Source organism: Thalassophryne amazonica, chromosome 5, assembly GCF_902500255.1.
Source record: "Thalassophryne amazonica chromosome 5, fThaAma1.1, whole genome shotgun sequence".
NCBI classification, from domain to species: Eukaryota; Metazoa; Chordata; class Actinopteri; order Batrachoidiformes; family Batrachoididae; genus Thalassophryne; species Thalassophryne amazonica.
In genome coordinates, this window is record NC_047107.1 from 77580419 (window position 1) to 77599461 (window position 19043).

Below are 19043 nucleotides of genomic sequence, written 5' to 3' on the forward strand. Positions count from 1 at the left end.
CCCCACCCCTAATTCAACCTGTCAACTGTTTGGGGCCCCGAGCCAAGAAGCTCTGTCCTGTAGTGGGCCCACTTATAGAGAACAAAAGCAGTGGTCCGCTGACAGAAGGACAGCAGGTCAACAGCCTCTGCAGCAAAAGTGATCACATTTCAAAATAAACCTGCAAAATAATACATCTCAGCTTCTGATTTAGGGTGTTCATTTAACTCTTCATTTGAAATACTGAATGACATAGAATTCGTCTATGATGCTGAGGTCTTAAGTTGGTTTTTATATGCAGAGCCAAAGCCAAAGTGAAGCCCCAACGTTTCACTTATGGAAATAGCGCCATCTACTGTCTAACACCAAACCTGTTTTTATACTTTTATAAAACAGAAATAAAAAACTGCATTTATAATAAAATCTGGTACATTTATGCTCTATATTTTCTATAAGACATAATCTGTGATGGCTAATTGTAAAACACAATGAGAACTGAATTGAATGTGTTTTAAGACACTTATTCAACAAATGTGTTGTAACTGTGGGAGAGGCCCCGGTGCTGCTTACAGAGGCTGTGAGGTCAGTACAACAGGTGAAATGTAAAAAAAAAAAAAAAAAAAAAAAAACGGACACGGCATCAGAAAGTTTTTGTGTATTTGTTTTATTATAATATTGCCAGCCAGCTGTGCCGCACTCCGGGCAAATAGGTGGCGGTAATATACCAGCGCATTTGCCAAACGTCAACAAGCCTTAAAGAGAGAAGAAGAAGCAGAAAGCAGAAAACTTCCCCAACATGGCGTCCTCCGTGTTGAAGCGCTGTGTGACTGCAGTTGTCAAAGTTAAACGTTTATCTTTGTCTCTTTCAGGTACCTCATTAATGTGCAATCGGTTTGAATAGAGTGCTGTACTGATTTCCCTTAATTGATTTTCATTGTTTTAATCCGGTTATTTAAGCGAGGGTCGCAAAAAATGTGATTGATCTAACTGCAACGTTAGCCAACTAGCTAAAATATAAAAGACATTCTGTTTAATAATCCCGTTCTGGTGTATTGTGTGAATAAAAGACTCAGAACAACAGTAAAGTAAGCCCTCTGTTTTTGGTAAACTGTGTTCGTGGACAGATTGTATATGCAGTTTTATTGCCAATCAAGGCTTGCGCACATCTGTTCTGTCCGCTCCAAAGTGACAAAGTTTCAGATAGGTCACATCAAAATTGTACGTATATGCTCAAGTGTCTCTCTCAGTCCAGCACAATTCCCATGGCTACAATTTTCTGCTTAATTCATTCATTCTCTGAACTGGCTTAGTCTACATAAGGGTGAGGGGGTGCTGAAGCCCATCTCAGTGGTCAGTGGGAGAGATTACACTGGTCAACAAACAGTCGAGTCACCATTTCACCTACCCTGCTTGTCTTTGGAAGTGGGAGGAAGCCAGAGCACACGAGGGGAACCCACACAAACTTGGAAAGAACATGCAAACTCCACACAGAAAGGCCATAGGTCAGATGTAAAGGAAAGGCACTGATGTGGTCACATGATTACATATTTTTATAGGAACATCACAGAATTCAGGTCAGGTTTGATCCCACAACCTTAATTGATGATGAAGTCCTCAAATGTTTTGTTTTGTTCCCAGTGCAAATATATTGAGTTCAGTTTCAGAAAGGAATGAAGTAACCAGAAATATTCACATTTACAAAGCTGGACATTAAAAAAGACTCAAAATAATTATTATTTTTAGCTCTTCACAAAGCATCTACTGAAACTTCACAACACACTTGTAAGTGGAATCAACTTTAAGAAACAACTCAGAGACTTTGCGAGATGTAGCAGAGTGTAAATTTACACTTGAAGTCATCTATGAAGTACTTGGTACTGATTTTAATGACTTTTTTGTGAGTAAATTTTGGAATTTCTGCTATTGTCTGGTTAATAGTGTTCTGTAAATGTTCACAGGTATGTATGTAACAGGGGCTATGAACCTTGTTTAAACTAATATATTTACTGACCTGACCTGTTTTATTTGCAGCTAGAAGATGTTTGCTCTCTGCATCGTACACAGACACCAAAATATGGGATACAAGAGAGAAGGACCCTCAGAACCTTGGTAAGAGATCATGTGCCACTAAAGGACCAGAAGCAGAAACCCATGGGATTCATTAGCCCAGGCTCAGGTGAAACTGTTAACCACATTTGGAGGTCTTCCAAGGAAAAACAATCTTCCCCTCCTTTCATGTATGCACTAGTGAGCAAAGTGGGGCTAAAACACTAAACAGTACAGACACCATGGAGAGAAATCCTTGGTATGCACTGAGCAAGTTGATTTATTTGCACACCAGACCGAACTGACTAGTTGTATTTGGTTGATATTGGAGAAAGAGTTAGTTCCAGATGTTTATTTTGGAAAATGGCTGTGAGTAATGTATTTATTATACCATTTACATTTACCTTTCTCATCTCAACTTTATTTACACCCTGGACAGACCACTAGTCTGTTGCAGCGCTGATGCCTAGACAGACAAACACATTCACACTCTCACTCACGGTTTGTTTAGAGTCACCAATTCACCTAACCATATGTCTGTGGAAGTGGGAGGAAGCCAGAGCACCAGGACAGAATCCACACAACATGGGACAGAACATGCAAACTCCACATAATATGTTTGTAATAATATGTTTGTTTGTTTTTTTCAATCAATCAATCAATTTTTTTATATAGCGCCAAATCACAACAAACAGTTGCCCCAAGGTGCTTTATATTGTAAGGCAAGGCCATACAGTAATTATGTAAAACCCCAACGGTCAAAACGACCCCCTGTGAGCAAGCACTTGGCTACAGTGGGAAGGAAAAACTCCCTTTTAACAGGAAAAACCTCCAGCAGAACCAGGCTCAGGGAGGGGCAGTCTTCTGCTGGGACTGGTTGGGGCTGAGGGAGAGAACAAGGAAAAAGACATGCTGTGGAAGCAGAGATCGATCACTAATGATTAAATGCAGAGTGGTGCATACAGAGCAAAAGAGAAAGAAACAGTGCATCATGGGAACCCCCCAGCAGTCTACGTCTATAGCAGCATAACTAAGGGATGGTTCAGGGTCACCTGATCCAGCCCTAACTATAAGCTTTAGCAAAAAGGAAAGTTTTAAGCCTAATCTTAAAAGTAGAGAGGGTGTCTGTCACCCTGATCTGAATTGGGAGCTGGTTCCACAGGAGAGGAGCCTGAAAGCTGAAGGCTCTGCCTCCCATTCTACTCTTACAAACCCTAGGAACTACAAGTAAGCCTGCAGTCTGAGAGCGAAGCGCTCTATTGGGGTGATATGGTACTACGAGGTCCCTAAGATAAGATGGGACCTGATTATTCAAAATTATAAGTAAGAAGAATTTTAAATTCTATTCTAGAATTAACAGGAAGCCAATGAAGAGAGGCCAATATGGGTGAGATATGCTCTCTCCTTCTAGTCCCCGTCAGTACTCTAGCTGCAGCATTTTGAATTAACTGAAGGCTTTTTAGGGAACTTTTAGGACAACCTGATAATAATGAATTACAATAGTCCAGCCTAGAGGAAATAAATGCATGAATTAGTTTTTCAGCATCACTCTGAGACAAGACCTTTCTGATTTTAGAGATATTGCGTAAATGCAAAAAAGCAGTCCTACATATTTGTTTAATATGCGCTTTGAATGACATATCCTGATCAAAAATGACTCCAAGATTTCTCACAGTATTACTAGAGGTCAGGGTAATGCCATCCAGAGTAAGGATCTGGTTAGACACCATGTTTCTAAGATTTGTGGGGCCAAGTACATAACTTCAGTTTTATCTGAGTTTAAAAGCAGGAAATTAGAGGTCATCCATGTCTTTATGTCTGTAAGACAATCCTGCAGTTTAGCTAATTGGTGTGTGTCCTCTGGCTTCATGGATAGATAAAGCTGGGTATCATCTGCGTAACAATGAAAATTTAAGCAATACCGTCTAATAATCTGCCTAAGGGAAGCATGTATAAAGTGAATAAAATTGGTCCTAGCACAGAACCTTGTGGAACTCCATAATTAACTTTAGTCTGTGAAGAAGATTCCCCATTTACATGAACAAATTGTAATCTATTAGACAAATATGATTCAAACCACCGCAGCGCAGTGCCTTTAATACCTATGGCATGCTCTAATCTCTGTAATAAAATGTTATGGTCAACAGTATCAAAAGCAGCACTGTGGTCCAACAGAACAAGCACAGAGACGAGTCCACTGTCCGAGGCCATAAGAAGATCATTTGTAACCTTCACTAATGCTGTTTCTGTACTATGATGAATTCTAAAACCTGACTGAAACTCTTCAAATAGACCATTCCTCTGCAGATGATCAGTTAGCTGTTTTACAACTACCCTTTCAAGAATTTTGAGAGAAAAGGAAGGTTGGAGATTGGCCTATAATTAGCTAAGATAGCTGGGTCAAGTGATGGCTTTTTAAGTAATGGTTTAATTACTGCCACCTTAAAAGCCTGTGGTACATAGCCAACTAATAAAGATAGATTGATCATATTTAAGATCGAAGCATTAAATAATGGTAGGGCTTCCTTGAGCAGCCTGGTAGGAATGGGGTCTAATAACATGTTGATGGTTTGGATGAAGTAACTAATGAAAATAACTCAGACAGAACAATCGGAGAGAAAGAGTCTAACCAAATACCGGCATCACTGAAAGCAGCCAAAGATAACGATACGTCTTTGGGATGGTTATGAGTAATTTTTCTCTAATAGTTAAAATTTGTTAGCAAAGAAAGTCATGAAGTCATTACTAGTTAAAGTTAATGGAATACTCAGCTCAATAGAGCTCTGACTCTTTGTCAGCCTGGCTACAGTGCTGAAAAGAAACCTGGGGTTGTTCTTATTTTCTTCAATTAGTGATGAGTAGAAAGATGTCCTAGCTTTACGGAGGGCTTTTTTATAGAGCAACAGACTCTTTTCCAGGCTAAGTGAAGATCTTCTAAATTAGTGAGACGCCATTTCCTCTCCAACTTACGGGTTATCTGCTTTAAGCTACGAGTTTGTGAGTTATACCACGGAGTCAGACACTTCTGATTTAAAGCTCTCTTTTTCAGAGGAGCTACAGCATCCAAAGTTGTCTTCAATGAGGATGTAAAACTATTGACGATACTCTATCTCCCTTACAGAGTTTTTTGTAATATATAAACCAGTTCAACAGAGAAAACTCCTTTTCCTTATTTTTTTTCATGGTTCAATTTTTCTGCTGGGGGAAATCAGCACTAACCTTGCTAGTTTGGTGGTGGTGTTGCTGCTGCAATGTAACTACCATATGTCGACTCATCCATGATAACTGACTCACTTTTACTGTATGTCACTGAATCATGTGACTCAGTTAAAAAAAAAAAAACACTAGCTAACCTTGGTGACACAATAATAAACTTTCTGTTACTTGAAATCTTCTCAACAAGAAATAGTCCATCATCAACAAAATGGGCCTAAAGATTTTTTTTAAGGCCTGTATTTGAACGTTTATTTGCAATAGTGAGAGTGAAGTGTCAGTGTTTTAATGAATCCTTATTTGGTGTTACTTGTCTGGTGTTTCCCCAGGTTATTAAAATACTGACTGAAATTTTTTTTTTTCAACAAATAATTTATGTTTTAATTATTTCCAGTAGTAGATGAAGCCACCTCTGAATTAGCACGCAGCTATAATCACCACTTTTTCCCTGGTTGAGAGATAACTGATTTAATCAACAGCAGGAGATTGTTAATGTTATCACAGAGTGTTAAATGAAACTATTTTGTGCCAAATACGAGTAAAGCTGTATTCTTTCTTTCTTCTTAACGGTGAACAGCATGTGTATGTGCTATATGGACAGATGGTGGCAATGTAGTGCTTGAGCATCTAAATCTAGTCATAAATCATTTTTTATCAGGGTCTACACACACACATATATATTTGTCTGTGTGTGTATGTGTGTATGTATGACTTGATTTAAATAAAGACCTGAAGGCTGGTTGTTTATTGTAATTTGATCTACATAGTAATGTTTATGCGTTTGTGATTACAGCTACGCTTGCCTCCCTTATGGACAGGACATATGAGAGGAAGCTCCCAGTTAGCTCTTTGACTATATCACGGGTGAGATGTATCAGCTTTAACTTGTTACTGATAAATACATGAATATTTTTGCATTTGAAGGATCACAAAATTTTTCATCAAACATTAAAATTTTCAATTTCAGTTTGTTGACAACATATCATCGAGAGAGGAAGTTGATCAAGCCGAGTACTACCTTTACAAGTGAGTCTGTTTCTGCAGCTCTGTGTGTATAGTGTGCTACAAAATCATGGGGGTTTTGAGACGGACAAGGTTTTTTTTTTTTTAGGGAACTGTCTGTTTAGTTTGTCTGTTGTAGGTGATTGTCAGCAGTGTGCTCCTCTTTGTTCCGTGTAACTCCAGACCTTTCCTGTTGACTTGCTTCGCTGGAATCTGTACCCGTTTGGGTGATTACAAGAAGATTGACTATTTTTGTCAGTCATGCCACGTTTTGACATACATTCACTTTCACTAAGACAGGGAGTTGGGAAATATGGTTAGCGATAATGTTGGCTGCTTTGAATTATTTTATTATCATTATTTTATTTTTTTTATTTGATTTTTTTGTGTGTGTGGGGGGGGGGATAATTCTCAGAATCCAAAACATTTAGTCTTTTTGACCATTTTACCAAACCTCATGACTTCTTAAAGCTGTTCGACCCTTTATATTTCACAAAACTGACAAAATTTATTTTGTTAGTTTTTTGTAATACAATGTAGATTTTGTAATGTAGATTTGATTTTGTAACATGTTGCAGAATTACAGTTTATTTTATTGAAGAGAATCGTGCAGACAAACTGCAGGAGGAAGGGCGACTGCGCATGTGTGAGCTTTTGAGAGAACCTGTGACCTGACCCACTTTTGGTCATTTTGCCAACAAAGATTGGCTGATCACCACAACTCACATGATCTCAAGTCATTTCAAGACAAATTAGCATTGTATTGTCAAGAAAACCATTGGATCTAGTTTGATATAAACTCTAAATCTTTGTTCTTTGCTATGAGATACAACTTATTACGTGACAATTTTCCGCCTTTATCGTTACAAATTTTACATTTTTTTCATCAACAACAGACAACACTGTCTGTGTTTGTGTTTATTATCTTTTGTTGTCTGGATTTGTCAACAAAAAGCTTTGTCACACATTGTACTGGTCGGCCACGCAAGGGAGCTGCTCTGCCCTCTCCACATCGTTCGACAAATGTTCTCTGATTGCCCGCGTTATCAGCTACCCTTCCTTTTCTCTTCCTCAACTCTGTCTTTTTCTTGCACTTTCAGTCACTTTAGTGGATCTACTACGTTTAGTTCTCGTCACCTCCATGTCTACGTCATTTGCGAGATCAGCTTAAATTTCCTTCCCAGCATGACGTCGCTACCAAATGTCTGTCATGGCGTCTGATTGCTTGAACAGAATTTCGACCCATGTGGGTTGAAATTCTCAATTGTTTCCAGACAGCGTAAATTTTGATAATGTTGGCAATATCATATGATGAATCCCTTATTTAAATGCTAAGGAATAAAATTATAGTGATGCCAAAAAAATTTCTGAAAGGGGATTTATACTTCCAGGTTTCGTCACAGTCCAAATTGTTGGTTCCTGCGAGACTGGACAATTCACAGTTGGATCAGAAAATGCCTAAAATATGGAGCCAAGGATAAAGCGTTGTACACACTTAAAAACAAGGTACTTCACACTTTTTCTCTTTATTCTTTGTGGGTGATGGTGTGCATGTGTGTTTGGAAGACCATTTGGTTGTTTACTTTGGGTTAAAATGGAGCATCCTCAGTCAGGTGTGTGTGTGTGTGTGTGTGTGTGTGGGTGGAATATTTTTCACTGTGATTTTAGAGATCTCGCATGTCACTGATGAATTCGGAGTCCATGGAGTTAACTTGATTGTACTGTTTCCTGCAATGATCAGGGTGCATCATATTATGCAGTTTAGAGTCATGACATTTTTTAAAAACAAATATAAAGCAAATTGTTTTCAGAATCACTATTTCATTCCAGCCATTCCCAAATTTTAAGTAGGCAGCAGCCCATTTTGACATCTAAAAATCTGAGGACCACAAAACCTTTAATCAAAAATTTGGTTGACACAAAACTAAAATGAAGTATTTTTATATATCTCATGTTAAACTATGTTATTTAAATGGAGAATATCGTTTAATCTGAATCCACTGGCTTTGTTTTATTACTTATGATTACATTTTAAAAATAATAATAAATATTTTGGGGTAGTTTTCAACTTCATTACAGGTTTGAAAATCAGATATTTTTATTTATTTGGTTCTAATGATGTCTCAAAACCTACTTGCAGTACCTTCATGGCCCACTGGGGAGAGGGCATTTTGGGAATGACTGGTTTACACTTTTCAGGTTTTCAGTGTTCCAAACCTCTTTTTAGGTGCAGTTTGGAATATTCCCAGATGACTTCACCTTCAACATCCTCATAGACTCCTTCATTAAGGATGGCGACTTTAAAAGTAAGACATGTTTGATACAAACAAGTCAGCAAGACTGAAATAAAGTAAAATGTCTCCACTTTTCTAACCATATTTGTTTGTGTTCCCTTTGTTTGCTTATATGTGAGCCAAACCCAACTATTTTATGTGAATACTGAATACCAAAAAATGTAATAAATATATATATTTTTGTTATCAATTAAAAAAAATGGAAGTGTTCTTAAGAATCTGGTGGCCCTGCAATGGACATGTTTTGTCCAGGATGTACCCTGCCTTTCGCCCTGACTGCCAGGGTAGGCTCCACGCACCCCCCACCCCCATCACCCTTAATTGGAGTAAGCATCAATAGTAAATGAATGAATGTATGAATCATAAGAGTCTTATAAAAGGTAAAAAGTGACTAAATCAGAAGTAGTCAGAAAGCACAGTGACGCTACAGACACATTTTAAAGTATCAGATGTGTAGACAAAAAAATTGTTAGATGGACTTTTCAACAGCAAAATTTACTAACCGTTAAATTTTTCCATTGTCACATATGTTGGCATGGGGCTGCAAATTTGACCTTGACCCCTGACATTGGGTGTTGATTGATTTTAACCAAAACCAAACCGCCTGTTTCCATCCATAGGCCGAATGTATCTATCAAGTTTGATCAAAGTTACATTAGGTATTTTGCTAACATGCATTCCAGTGTCATTGTCACTAAAAGCGTTACATAAAGAAAAATGCATTTTAGTGAGGTAATGTATTTTTGTAATTATACAGGTGCTTGCTCTGTAGTTGAAGAGGTCATGTTTCAGGAGGCCTTTGACCTTCCCTCCACACAGATCCTGTCACTGGTTGCTCTGAGCAATTACCTGTCAGCCAGACCACAGCTGACTGTGAGTGAAACGGGAGATGTTAAATCAGCATTATTATTGTTATTCTTATTATTATTCTAATGTTATACAGCTGATTTAAAAAATAACTGTTTCTGGCATTTGTTTGTGGAGCATTCTGTTGTCACATGTTTTTCCGAGTTGCAGCATTTGTAACGAAGCAGGCATACTGTTTTGCAAATGTGTTCAGGTATCCGAGGAGAAGCTTTTGGGAGCATCACTGTTCCATTGTGGAATTAAACAAGATAACTCTATTGGACTCAGTGCTCAGCTACTTGGCAATGCTCTCTTAGGTGTGCTTTTGTGAATTCATCACTCTTGCCTTTGTAGTTTATATTTTAACATTGATTTAGGCAGTGAACTGTCTTTATTCATCATCTCTTGTTTTCCCTCTTGCTCCCCTCTCCTGCCCAGGAAAAGTGGAGTTGCTAAAGGGCATACATGCTGTGTTCAAAGGCATGCCACTCCTCTGGACACGTGGATACATGGGAAGAGCGCTGGATATCATGGAACGAGTTGCTGCTGCTCCTGGTGATGCCAAGCTGACTAAAGACACAGTAAGGACAGTCAAATAAAAACAAACAAACCTGGCGCTGGCCTTATTCACATGTTGTCATCTCATTCAGAAAAAAAATTATCAGTGGGAAAAAAAAGACACTCTGCTGCCCCTGCCCTCAAGCCCTCCCCTTCAGGCCAAAAGGGCAACGTAGAAGAGAACTGAAAACACAAGAAACATGTTATCACCTGCTTCACTGAGTCTGTGTGTGTGCATGCATGTGTGCGTGTGTTTTTTTTTGGGAGGGGGGTGTTGAGCAGCCCAAGTCCTGCTCACTGTGAAATTCTGACAGATAAGAGACGGGAGCAGGAGTGCAAAGTAAAATAACACAAAACATGTCTCCATATTATTATTTTTTCCAGTTTATTGGCTTGGACACAGAAGAAAATAAACTATTCAGGTGCTGTGGCATGGTGCTGATAACATGTTGTTTATTCTGACATCATGTTGGCAACATTGTTTTTTATGTGAACAAACGTGTGTATGCACAAAAGAGAATATGTTATTATATAACAGTGAAATGGCCTGTGTGTGTGTGTGTGTGTGTGTGTGTGTGGTGTGTGTGTGTGTGTGTGTGTGTGTGTGTGTGTGTGTGTGTGTGTGTGTGTGTGTGTGTGTGTGTGTGTGTGTGTGTGTGTAACAGCAGTGAACAATGGGTGTTGATATCACCATTAATCAGTCCCTGGTAACCACACAAGCTCTGAACAAAGGAAATATCTCAACCTTGCCAGTTGTAAAGCATGACATCAACAAATGTGGCAAATAATAAACACAATCACTCACAACATTTCTCATTTTAATTTCCTGCACTTTCAGTTAAAATCATTATAGAAGCTTTGCTGAATTTATTACCACCCTTGAAAAATGTGAGCTAGAGGTCGGCAATACTGGGAATTTTGGTAGTGATCCGATACCAAGTAAATGCAGGCCCAGTATAGCCGATATTGATACCGATACCGATACTTTTTCATATTTAAGCTTCATAGATCCAAAGGATTCAAAAGACCTAGAAGACATAGAATTTCGCCAAACATTGTACGTGACAGCAAAATACTTTATTATCACAATCAGCATTTTTGTTTAAAAAAATATCACTCAACACAACTTAAAACAAAATCTCCTGAGGTAGAGGGCTGACAAACCACAATGAAAAAATTAACACCACAACAAATACTGTAAACAGTTTCAAACTTATTCTGTTTTTCAAGTCGAACAATACAATAAAATCATACAAAATAAGGAATTTCTTCCCTTCAGTGCACTTCTCTACGTGGTTTCTTAAATAAAGAGTGTAAAAAAATAGAACTTAAAGCAAATTAAAACAATCTTCTGAGGTTAGAGAGTTAACAAACCACAATAGAGAAAAACTAGCGCACCACAACAAATATTGTAAACAGTTTCAAACTTGTTCTTTTTTCAAGTCGAACAATACAAGAAAATAATACAAAGAATAATTTCCCTTCAGTGCACTTCTGGCTTTGAACAAAATAAAAACAATAAGTGAAAATTAAATAAAGAAAGTATAAATAAAGAAAAATACGTTAAGGGCCCACAGTGTAGCAGTGGGCCCTGTCGTCCTGTTGAGAACAAAGGATTAGAGGTTTTTATTTAAGAACTATCATGTTCACAGTGTCACATGTCGACTCGAGGAGAGCGCTGAGTGGGTGGGCCAGGCTGAGTCTACCTGCATGGCTGTTGGCTGGCGCCGCTGAGCCACGTGACGGCACAAAAACAAAAGACCAGACGGGGGAGGGTGCGCTGCGACGTGTTGTGTGACACAGCGCAGCGCTGCTCTACAGACAGAGTAGACGTTGATCTGCGTGCACAGCAGTCAGTGCATGAGGGAGAGAAAAAAGCTTGAGTATCGATCTTTTTACACAAGGATCGTTCAATATCAATACCAGCGTTGGTATCGATATTATCGATATTAGGATCGATCTACCCACCTCTAATTTGAGTTACCTATTTTCGAAACACTAATCTAGAGTCTGTGGATCCGCATGTGCAACGCGCTAGTTGAGGTCAGAAAAACGATAGTCATGCTCATATCACATATGTAAAGTAAGTCCCTTCAGCTGCTCCCTTGTTTGCACTCGGGGTCGCCACAGCAAATCGAAGGTGGATCTGCATGTTGAATTGGCTCAAGTTTTATGCCGGATGCCCTTCCTGACACAACTCCACATTACATGGAGAAATGTGGCATGGGTGGGATTTGAACCCGGAACCTTCTGCACTGAAACCAAATGCATTAACCACTTGGCCTAATTGTTTATTAGTATTTTTATTTTGAGTGTGGCGCCCTAGAATGTTTGTTCCTGTTTTGAACCAGCAAGCAGATTTACTACTGAGCTAATACCTATCACTGCATGGAGACAGACTGCTGTTACTCTCCAGGCTGGCAGTCTTCATCTTTTGATGTGGAACCTGCACGCTGTCGTATTATTTTTACATGAGCATGTACGCACACGGTTGGGTGCGGCCCCACTATCCTTGCCTGTGGAGTCCAGTTCGATAGTTTACCTTTGGTCACATCTAATGAGATTTTAAAGAGCCTGGAGCACGTCCGGCTCTGCAGCAATCACTCCAGCAAGAGCTAAACTGACTGTGTCAGCCGGACCAATAACACCAGAGGGCAGAGAGGAAAAATATTACATTTGCCTCAAGTTAGTTTAGCATCTTCCTGAGATTACAAGGCCAGTTATTTGTGTGGTGTCTGGCCTCATTGTGTTTGCTGATTTGTACATTCAATCCAAGATTTAAATAAAATTTTATTTTAATGTACAATAATTTCATCCAGCAAAACTGAAAATACAACCGAGCATTTTGAAATGATTGTTTTTATGGTTGTGTGTTTGTTTTCTTCCCTCAGCTGGACAACGTGAACAGTTTGTTACAGGATCTGTCTTCTGTCTCAGACACTGACTCCTCTGGAGGAGAGGAGTCTGAGGGAGAGGAGGACAAGGAGGAGGACAAGAAGGATGACACCATAGATGAAGACGATGCGGCAGAGCAGGCTCGACTGCCTCACTATGCAGAAAGGTTCAAGGTGAGTGAGCGGCACTCGCAGCAGGTGGCTTTTAATTGTAGTACTAAGTCATTCCAAATCTCTGGAATATTAAAAACAATTTCTATGGGTGGGCTTTGTTGAGCTAATGTCGTGATGCTATGACATACACCAAAGTGATTGATTATCATATAGCTCGGTTGGCCATTAACTGAAGACACTGTGGATTTGATCTCCAAATATGGCTGAGTATTGAAGTGAAAGTCAAAAACATGCTTATTTAGGGTCTGCTCCTTTCTCTGCCCCCCTGACCAAGGCAAGTGTCTCTACATCTGGAGTTGATCCCCAGCTGCCAGACTGTGGCTACCCACTGTTCCTTGTGGTTTGATTGTGTCTAACTGTAATTAGCATAGGATAACTGCAGAGGACAAATTTGATTGTATGAATGTACAATGATAATAAAGGAAATTATACTAATTATCATTAAAGGGTCCTTGTTTAGGCGTGGTTGGTGGCCAAGCATTTAAGTATGCTTGTTTCCAGTGTGGAAGGTTCCGGGTTCAAGGCCACCATTGCCCATTTTCCATGTAATGTGGAGTTGCATCAGGAACAGCGTAAAATGTATTTTTTCAGAGATTCTATTCGTTGACCTATATAATGTACAGCCATAATCCCAGGAACAGCACACTGCATTCTTCAGCACAAGGCAGTTTTCACATGTGAAACGATCCAGTTTTAGCTTTGTGGAAAGCCTTGTTATTACCAAGCAGTAAACTTTGATGCCGTATTTTGACACCTTCCTGGAAATCAGACTTATTGCAGTTCCTTGACTGGCCGCTTGAGGCTGGCTCCAAAACAGAGCACATTCCCATAGGACTCCGTGTTAAACTGTACAACATCAGAGTAAAAATAAACATGTTTACAGGCTGGTACAGAAACAGTTTTGGTCTCTATAAATATTTTCCTTCTACATGACAACTGTACGATGGGTAAGGTTTTTTTTTTCCTCAAACATTTTACTTTAAGACTTTTAAGCCATAAAGTTCTGTATAATTGTGGACATGGCCCAGCGAGTCCTCCTCTTGTAGTGTCTGACCATAACTCAGAGCCTGCTGGCAGGGGCCACTTGCTGTTGTGGAGGCTGTTTGTTTGGAGTATTTTATTACATCCACCTGGAATCATATGGCTTGTTGTCTGGTGAAATGTCCTAACGGATCTTCTAAGGCTGGGCATACACTGTACGATATTTTCAATCGTTGTACTTGGCTCCAGCTCAAACTGTGTAACAAAACCGCAGGATTTAAAAGTTCAGAGCGTACGATTCATGTTCTCACACTGTACGGCCCGATGCGCTGATGCGACCTGACTGCTCACATTGTGCGTTCAAAAACCACACGTCGGAAGCTTTTTTTTTTCTTTTAAAAAAAATTTTATTTCATGCCTATCAGCGTGCACAGTGAGTGAAATCAGGTGGGGGGAGACTGAACGTATATGCGCGCGCGCGCACACAGCAGACAGCAACATGATCCATGAGAGGACGGTAAAAAAAAAAATATAAACATTCATAACAGGTGTTGCTACTTACACTGTTGTATAAATAAACTATATTTCATACGGAGTCATACAGCTGTGCAAGGTGCAGCAACTCCCTCATCTGTCGTAAATCCTGTTGTTGTCTGCTGTGTGTGTGTGTGCACGCGCATATACGTTCAGTCTCTCACCGCCTGATTCCACTCAATGTGCGCACTGATAGGCATGAACTTTAATATGATATTAGGTTATTGCGAGGGAACACACACACAAAAACACATAAGACTTTACATGAGATCACTGCTTGCTCTCTCCGGTGTTTGCTCATGCATAGTGCGCGAGGTAATCAGTGCGTAGATGCTTGTAGCGCTGCTTCAACAGTGCGGAACCCTCATGAGCCATGACGGCCGACCAAAATATCAAACAGGTTTGATTTTCATCCAACCATATGGTTCCTGATCAGGAGGTGGTCGTGAGATGTTAACCGCAGCTCGTTACTCCATGTAGACTGCACGATACAGGACGCACGATTAAGCTGAAACTCGGCGCGATCCAAAAAATTCTCACAGTGTAGGCCTGCCTTAAGACATCTCTGTGGCAATATTCGCGCTGAGTGAAACTCTCATGTTATTTAATGTTGTGTGCTAATGGCGTTAGCACTTTTGGCAGCTCTCTGTAGCCTGATCCATTAGGTCCATCTAAAGCACACCTACTGAGAAAACAAGCGGTTCATAACTCAGTCTCGACACCAAGCAAATTGGAGAAGCACCACGCAGTCCCCAAAAATATGATTCAGTAAACTCCCAAACAGATGCCTGTTAGCTGGTGATTCAGACTCAAAGACAGGGGTGTGTTCAGGCTTTTTTTTTGTCACATACTGAGCCACCCACACTCTGCCACCTTGCATTATGAGTTCAGTGAATCAGTGCCAGAGGGGCTCTCAACATGGCAGCGCCTAGACACAGGTGTCATTTTGGCTGTTAGCAAACCTACAGTTGATGTTGCACAGGCTTTGTCCATTATACGTATACCCAGGACACGCTGGAGGGACTACATCTCTCGGCTGGCTTGGGGACGCCTGAGGTTCCCCGGAGGCTGGGGGAGGTGTGTGTGGATCGGGAGGTCTGGGCGGCTTTGCTTGAGCTGCTGCCCCCGTGACCCGACTCCGGATAAAGCGGAAGAAAATGGATGGATGGATGGATGGATGGATGGATGGATGGTTATAATCTTAGACCTTAGCATACATACGTACTGCACAGTAATGTTGCGATGCCCAGAAGCTCTCCTGTCATGCGGCTGCATTCTGTAGTTGACAAAACCTGCTGTATGACACACAGCTTTGACTGCTACTGTAATAAATTGGGCCTGATTTCCTAATTTTTGGAATTGGGAGAACAATTAGGGCCAAAAATCTGCAGTGGATGAACACCTTAAGACTAAATGACAAAACTGATGTCTTTGCGATTGGACAGGACGTTTTGTCCGACGTGAGCAAAAATCCGTTATATACAGGTGCTGGTCATATAATTAGAATATCATTAAAAAGTTGATTTATTTCAGTAATTTCATTCAAAAAATAAAACTTGTATATTATATTCATTCATTACACAAAGACTGATATATTTCAAATGTTTATTTCTTTTATTTTTGATGATTATAACTGACAGCTAATGAAAATCTCAAATTCAGTATCTCAGAAAATTTAGAATATCTTAAGACCAATACAAAAAGAATTTCTAGAAATGTTGGCCAACTGAAAAGTATGAACATGAAACATATGAGCATGTACAGCACTCAATATGTAGTTGGGGCTCCTTTTGCCTGAATTATGTGGCATGGAGTCGATCAGTCTGTGGCACTGCTCAAGTGGTATGAGAGCCCAGGGTGCTCTGATAGTGGCCTTCAGCTCTTCTGCATTGTTGGGTCCTGCGTGTCACATCTTCCTCTTCATAATACCCCATAGATTTTTTTTTTATGGGGTAAGGTCAAGCGAGTTTTGATGGCCAATTAAGAACAGGGATACCATAGTCCTTAAACCAGGTACTGGTAGCTTTGGCACTGTGTGCAGGTGCCAAGTCCTGTTGGAAAATGAAATCTGCATCTCCATCAAGTTGGTCAGCAGGAAGCATGAAGTGCTGTACAACTTCCTCGTAGATGGCTGCATTGACCTTGGACATCAGAAAACACAGTGGACCAACACCAGCAAATGACATGGTGCCCCAAACCATCACTGACTGTGGAAACTTTACACTGGACCTCAAGCAATGTGGATTCTGTGCCTCTCCTTCTCTTCAGACTCTGGGACCTTGATTTCCAAAGGAAATGCAAAATTTACTTTCATCAGAGAACACAACGTTGGACCACTCAGCAGCAGTCCAGTCCTTTTTGTTTTAGTCCAGGCAAGATGTCAAGTCAGTAGTCTTCCCCATGATTGTGCAGCCTACAGAACTAGACTGAGACCAGTTAAAGGCCTTTGCAGGTGTTTTGAGTTAATTAGCTGATTAGAGTGTGACACCAGGTGTCTTCAATATTCAACCTTTTCACAATATTCTAATATTCTGAGATATTGAATTTGGGATTTTCATTAGTTGTCAGTTATCATCAAAATTAAAAGAAATAAACATTTGATATCTTTGAAGTCTGTGTGTAATGAATGCATATAATATAGCTATAGTTTCACTTTTTGAATGGAATTACTGAAATAAATCAAAGTTTTCATGATATTCTAATTATATGACCAGCACCTGTATGGTGCTTATTACATGGAAAACCAGATACTCACACTGACCAGACACAAGTCTGGTCAGTGTGAGTATCTGGTTTATACGATAACGGTTTTACCGCAGTAAGAAATTGTTTTCCTGCAGGCACATCATTATTAAAGAGTCCCTGCCCTTTACTGAATGACAGTGAGGTAATAACATGAGGAAATTTACAAAAGAAAATTTTCACAGAATTTATTAAACAGGTATGAAATTTGTCAAAATAATTTTCTTGTATTGGAGCTGTGAGTTTATACTTTCTGTATGATGTAAACGCTTAGCAATGCAGTGGATCATCAACTTCTGGGTTTCTAATGTCCTGTCTCTACTAACTGAAAAATGGGGCTTCTCATTGCAAAACTGGTCAAATGACCAGATCATAAGTTAGTTCTCTAGCCTCCAGGCCACCACCTTCCTCTTAAATGTTCTCCTCTCATGTGTTGCCTACTCAGCTAATCGTTCAGTAATGTATTTTAGAAATGCACATGTGCATTCACTGTTTCAAAACAAAAATAATGCAAAATAGGCTTTTGGAATACCAAGAAGTACTACTTCAGTGTGATGTCAGACAATAATTACTCTCAAAACATTAAGTAATACACATAAAGTAATACCGCTGCCATTGGGCCTTTTCATTTGCTTCCCTGCTCTCCAGGACTTGATGGGTCAACTGGAGTCTCGAGGTAAAGTCGAACCGGCCTCCTTCCAGACTTTGGTGTCAGCTCTAGCTGAGCAGAAGCTGGCTGCTGCTGAGAAAGTGGACCTGGAGCAGTACGAGAGCCGGGTGCAAGCCTGGGAGGATGAGAAGAGGCAGCTGGTCAAGAAAGAGCAGGAGAACAGGGTCCTGGCTGAACAAGAGAGACAGAAGCGGTTAGCTGCCAAAGCTGCAGCACAGCAGGCATAAAAGAGAAAGTCATTAATTGCTGAAAAATTATGTAAATTAAAATGTCTCTGTGGACAACTTCTGTGTTCTGTTTGTGTCACAAGTTGTTCATGCATTTTTGTAATATGTATTGCTCTGCTACATGTACTTGTATCATTAAAATATTCTCTCAAAATTAAACAGAATTTTGTTATTAAAATTTTCATAATTTCTGATGTCATGTGATTATCTTAGTATTGTAACTTAATGTTTACACATCAGTGCTTCCTCTGTAAAAGTCCAGGCCTGGAAACAACCACAGCCAGGATAAGGAGCATGGATCAATACAGCAGAACGAGACTGTACTGATCACAGCTCTTCTGTGCTTCACGAGTCAAAACACCTGTTAAATACTTTTGTTTTAGATGTAACATTTTGACATGCAGGCAACGAAATGTGATCTAAAATGGTACTGTTGTGATATTTGTGAATGCTTATAGTGCATCCAGGAAGTATTAAATGGTAAATGGACTGCATTTATATAGCACTTTTCCAGCTGCATCAGACGTTCAAAGCGCTTTACACATCAATGCCTCACATTCACCCTGATGTGAGGCTGTTGCCATGCAAGGTGCCCACTACACACCGGGAGCAACTAGGGGATTAAGGACCTTGCCCACGGGCCCTTAGTGATTTTCCTGTCATGCTGGGATTTGAACTCAGAATCTCTGGTCTCAAGCACCAACTTAACCACTAGACTATCACCTAGTTATTTACAGCACTTCACATTTTTTCACATTTTATGTTACAGCATTGTTCTGAAATGGGTGAAATTCATTTTTTTCCTCAAAATTTGACACGCAATACCCATAATAATGATGTGAAAAAAAGGTTTTTTGATATTTTTGCAAATTTATGAAAAAAA

At 39.8% G+C, this 19043-nt stretch overlaps 1 protein-coding gene across 1 annotated transcript; it reads left to right on the forward strand.

The window, feature by feature from the left end:
- Nucleotides 1-744: 744 nt before the first annotated feature.
- mrps27 (mitochondrial ribosomal protein S27) lies at nucleotides 745-18314 on the forward strand. Its single transcript, XM_034170583.1, has 11 exons — nucleotides 745-848; nucleotides 2011-2088; nucleotides 6032-6102; nucleotides 6206-6264; nucleotides 7632-7746; nucleotides 8468-8546; nucleotides 9292-9407; nucleotides 9595-9697; nucleotides 9819-9961; nucleotides 12830-13006; nucleotides 17912-18314. Exons 1-11 carry the CDS (start codon nucleotides 776-778, stop codon nucleotides 18158-18160), a joined length of 1263 nt encoding a protein of 420 aa, XP_034026474.1. The 5' UTR covers nucleotides 745-775; the 3' UTR covers nucleotides 18161-18314.
- The last annotated feature ends 729 nt before the right edge of the window (nucleotides 18315-19043 follow it).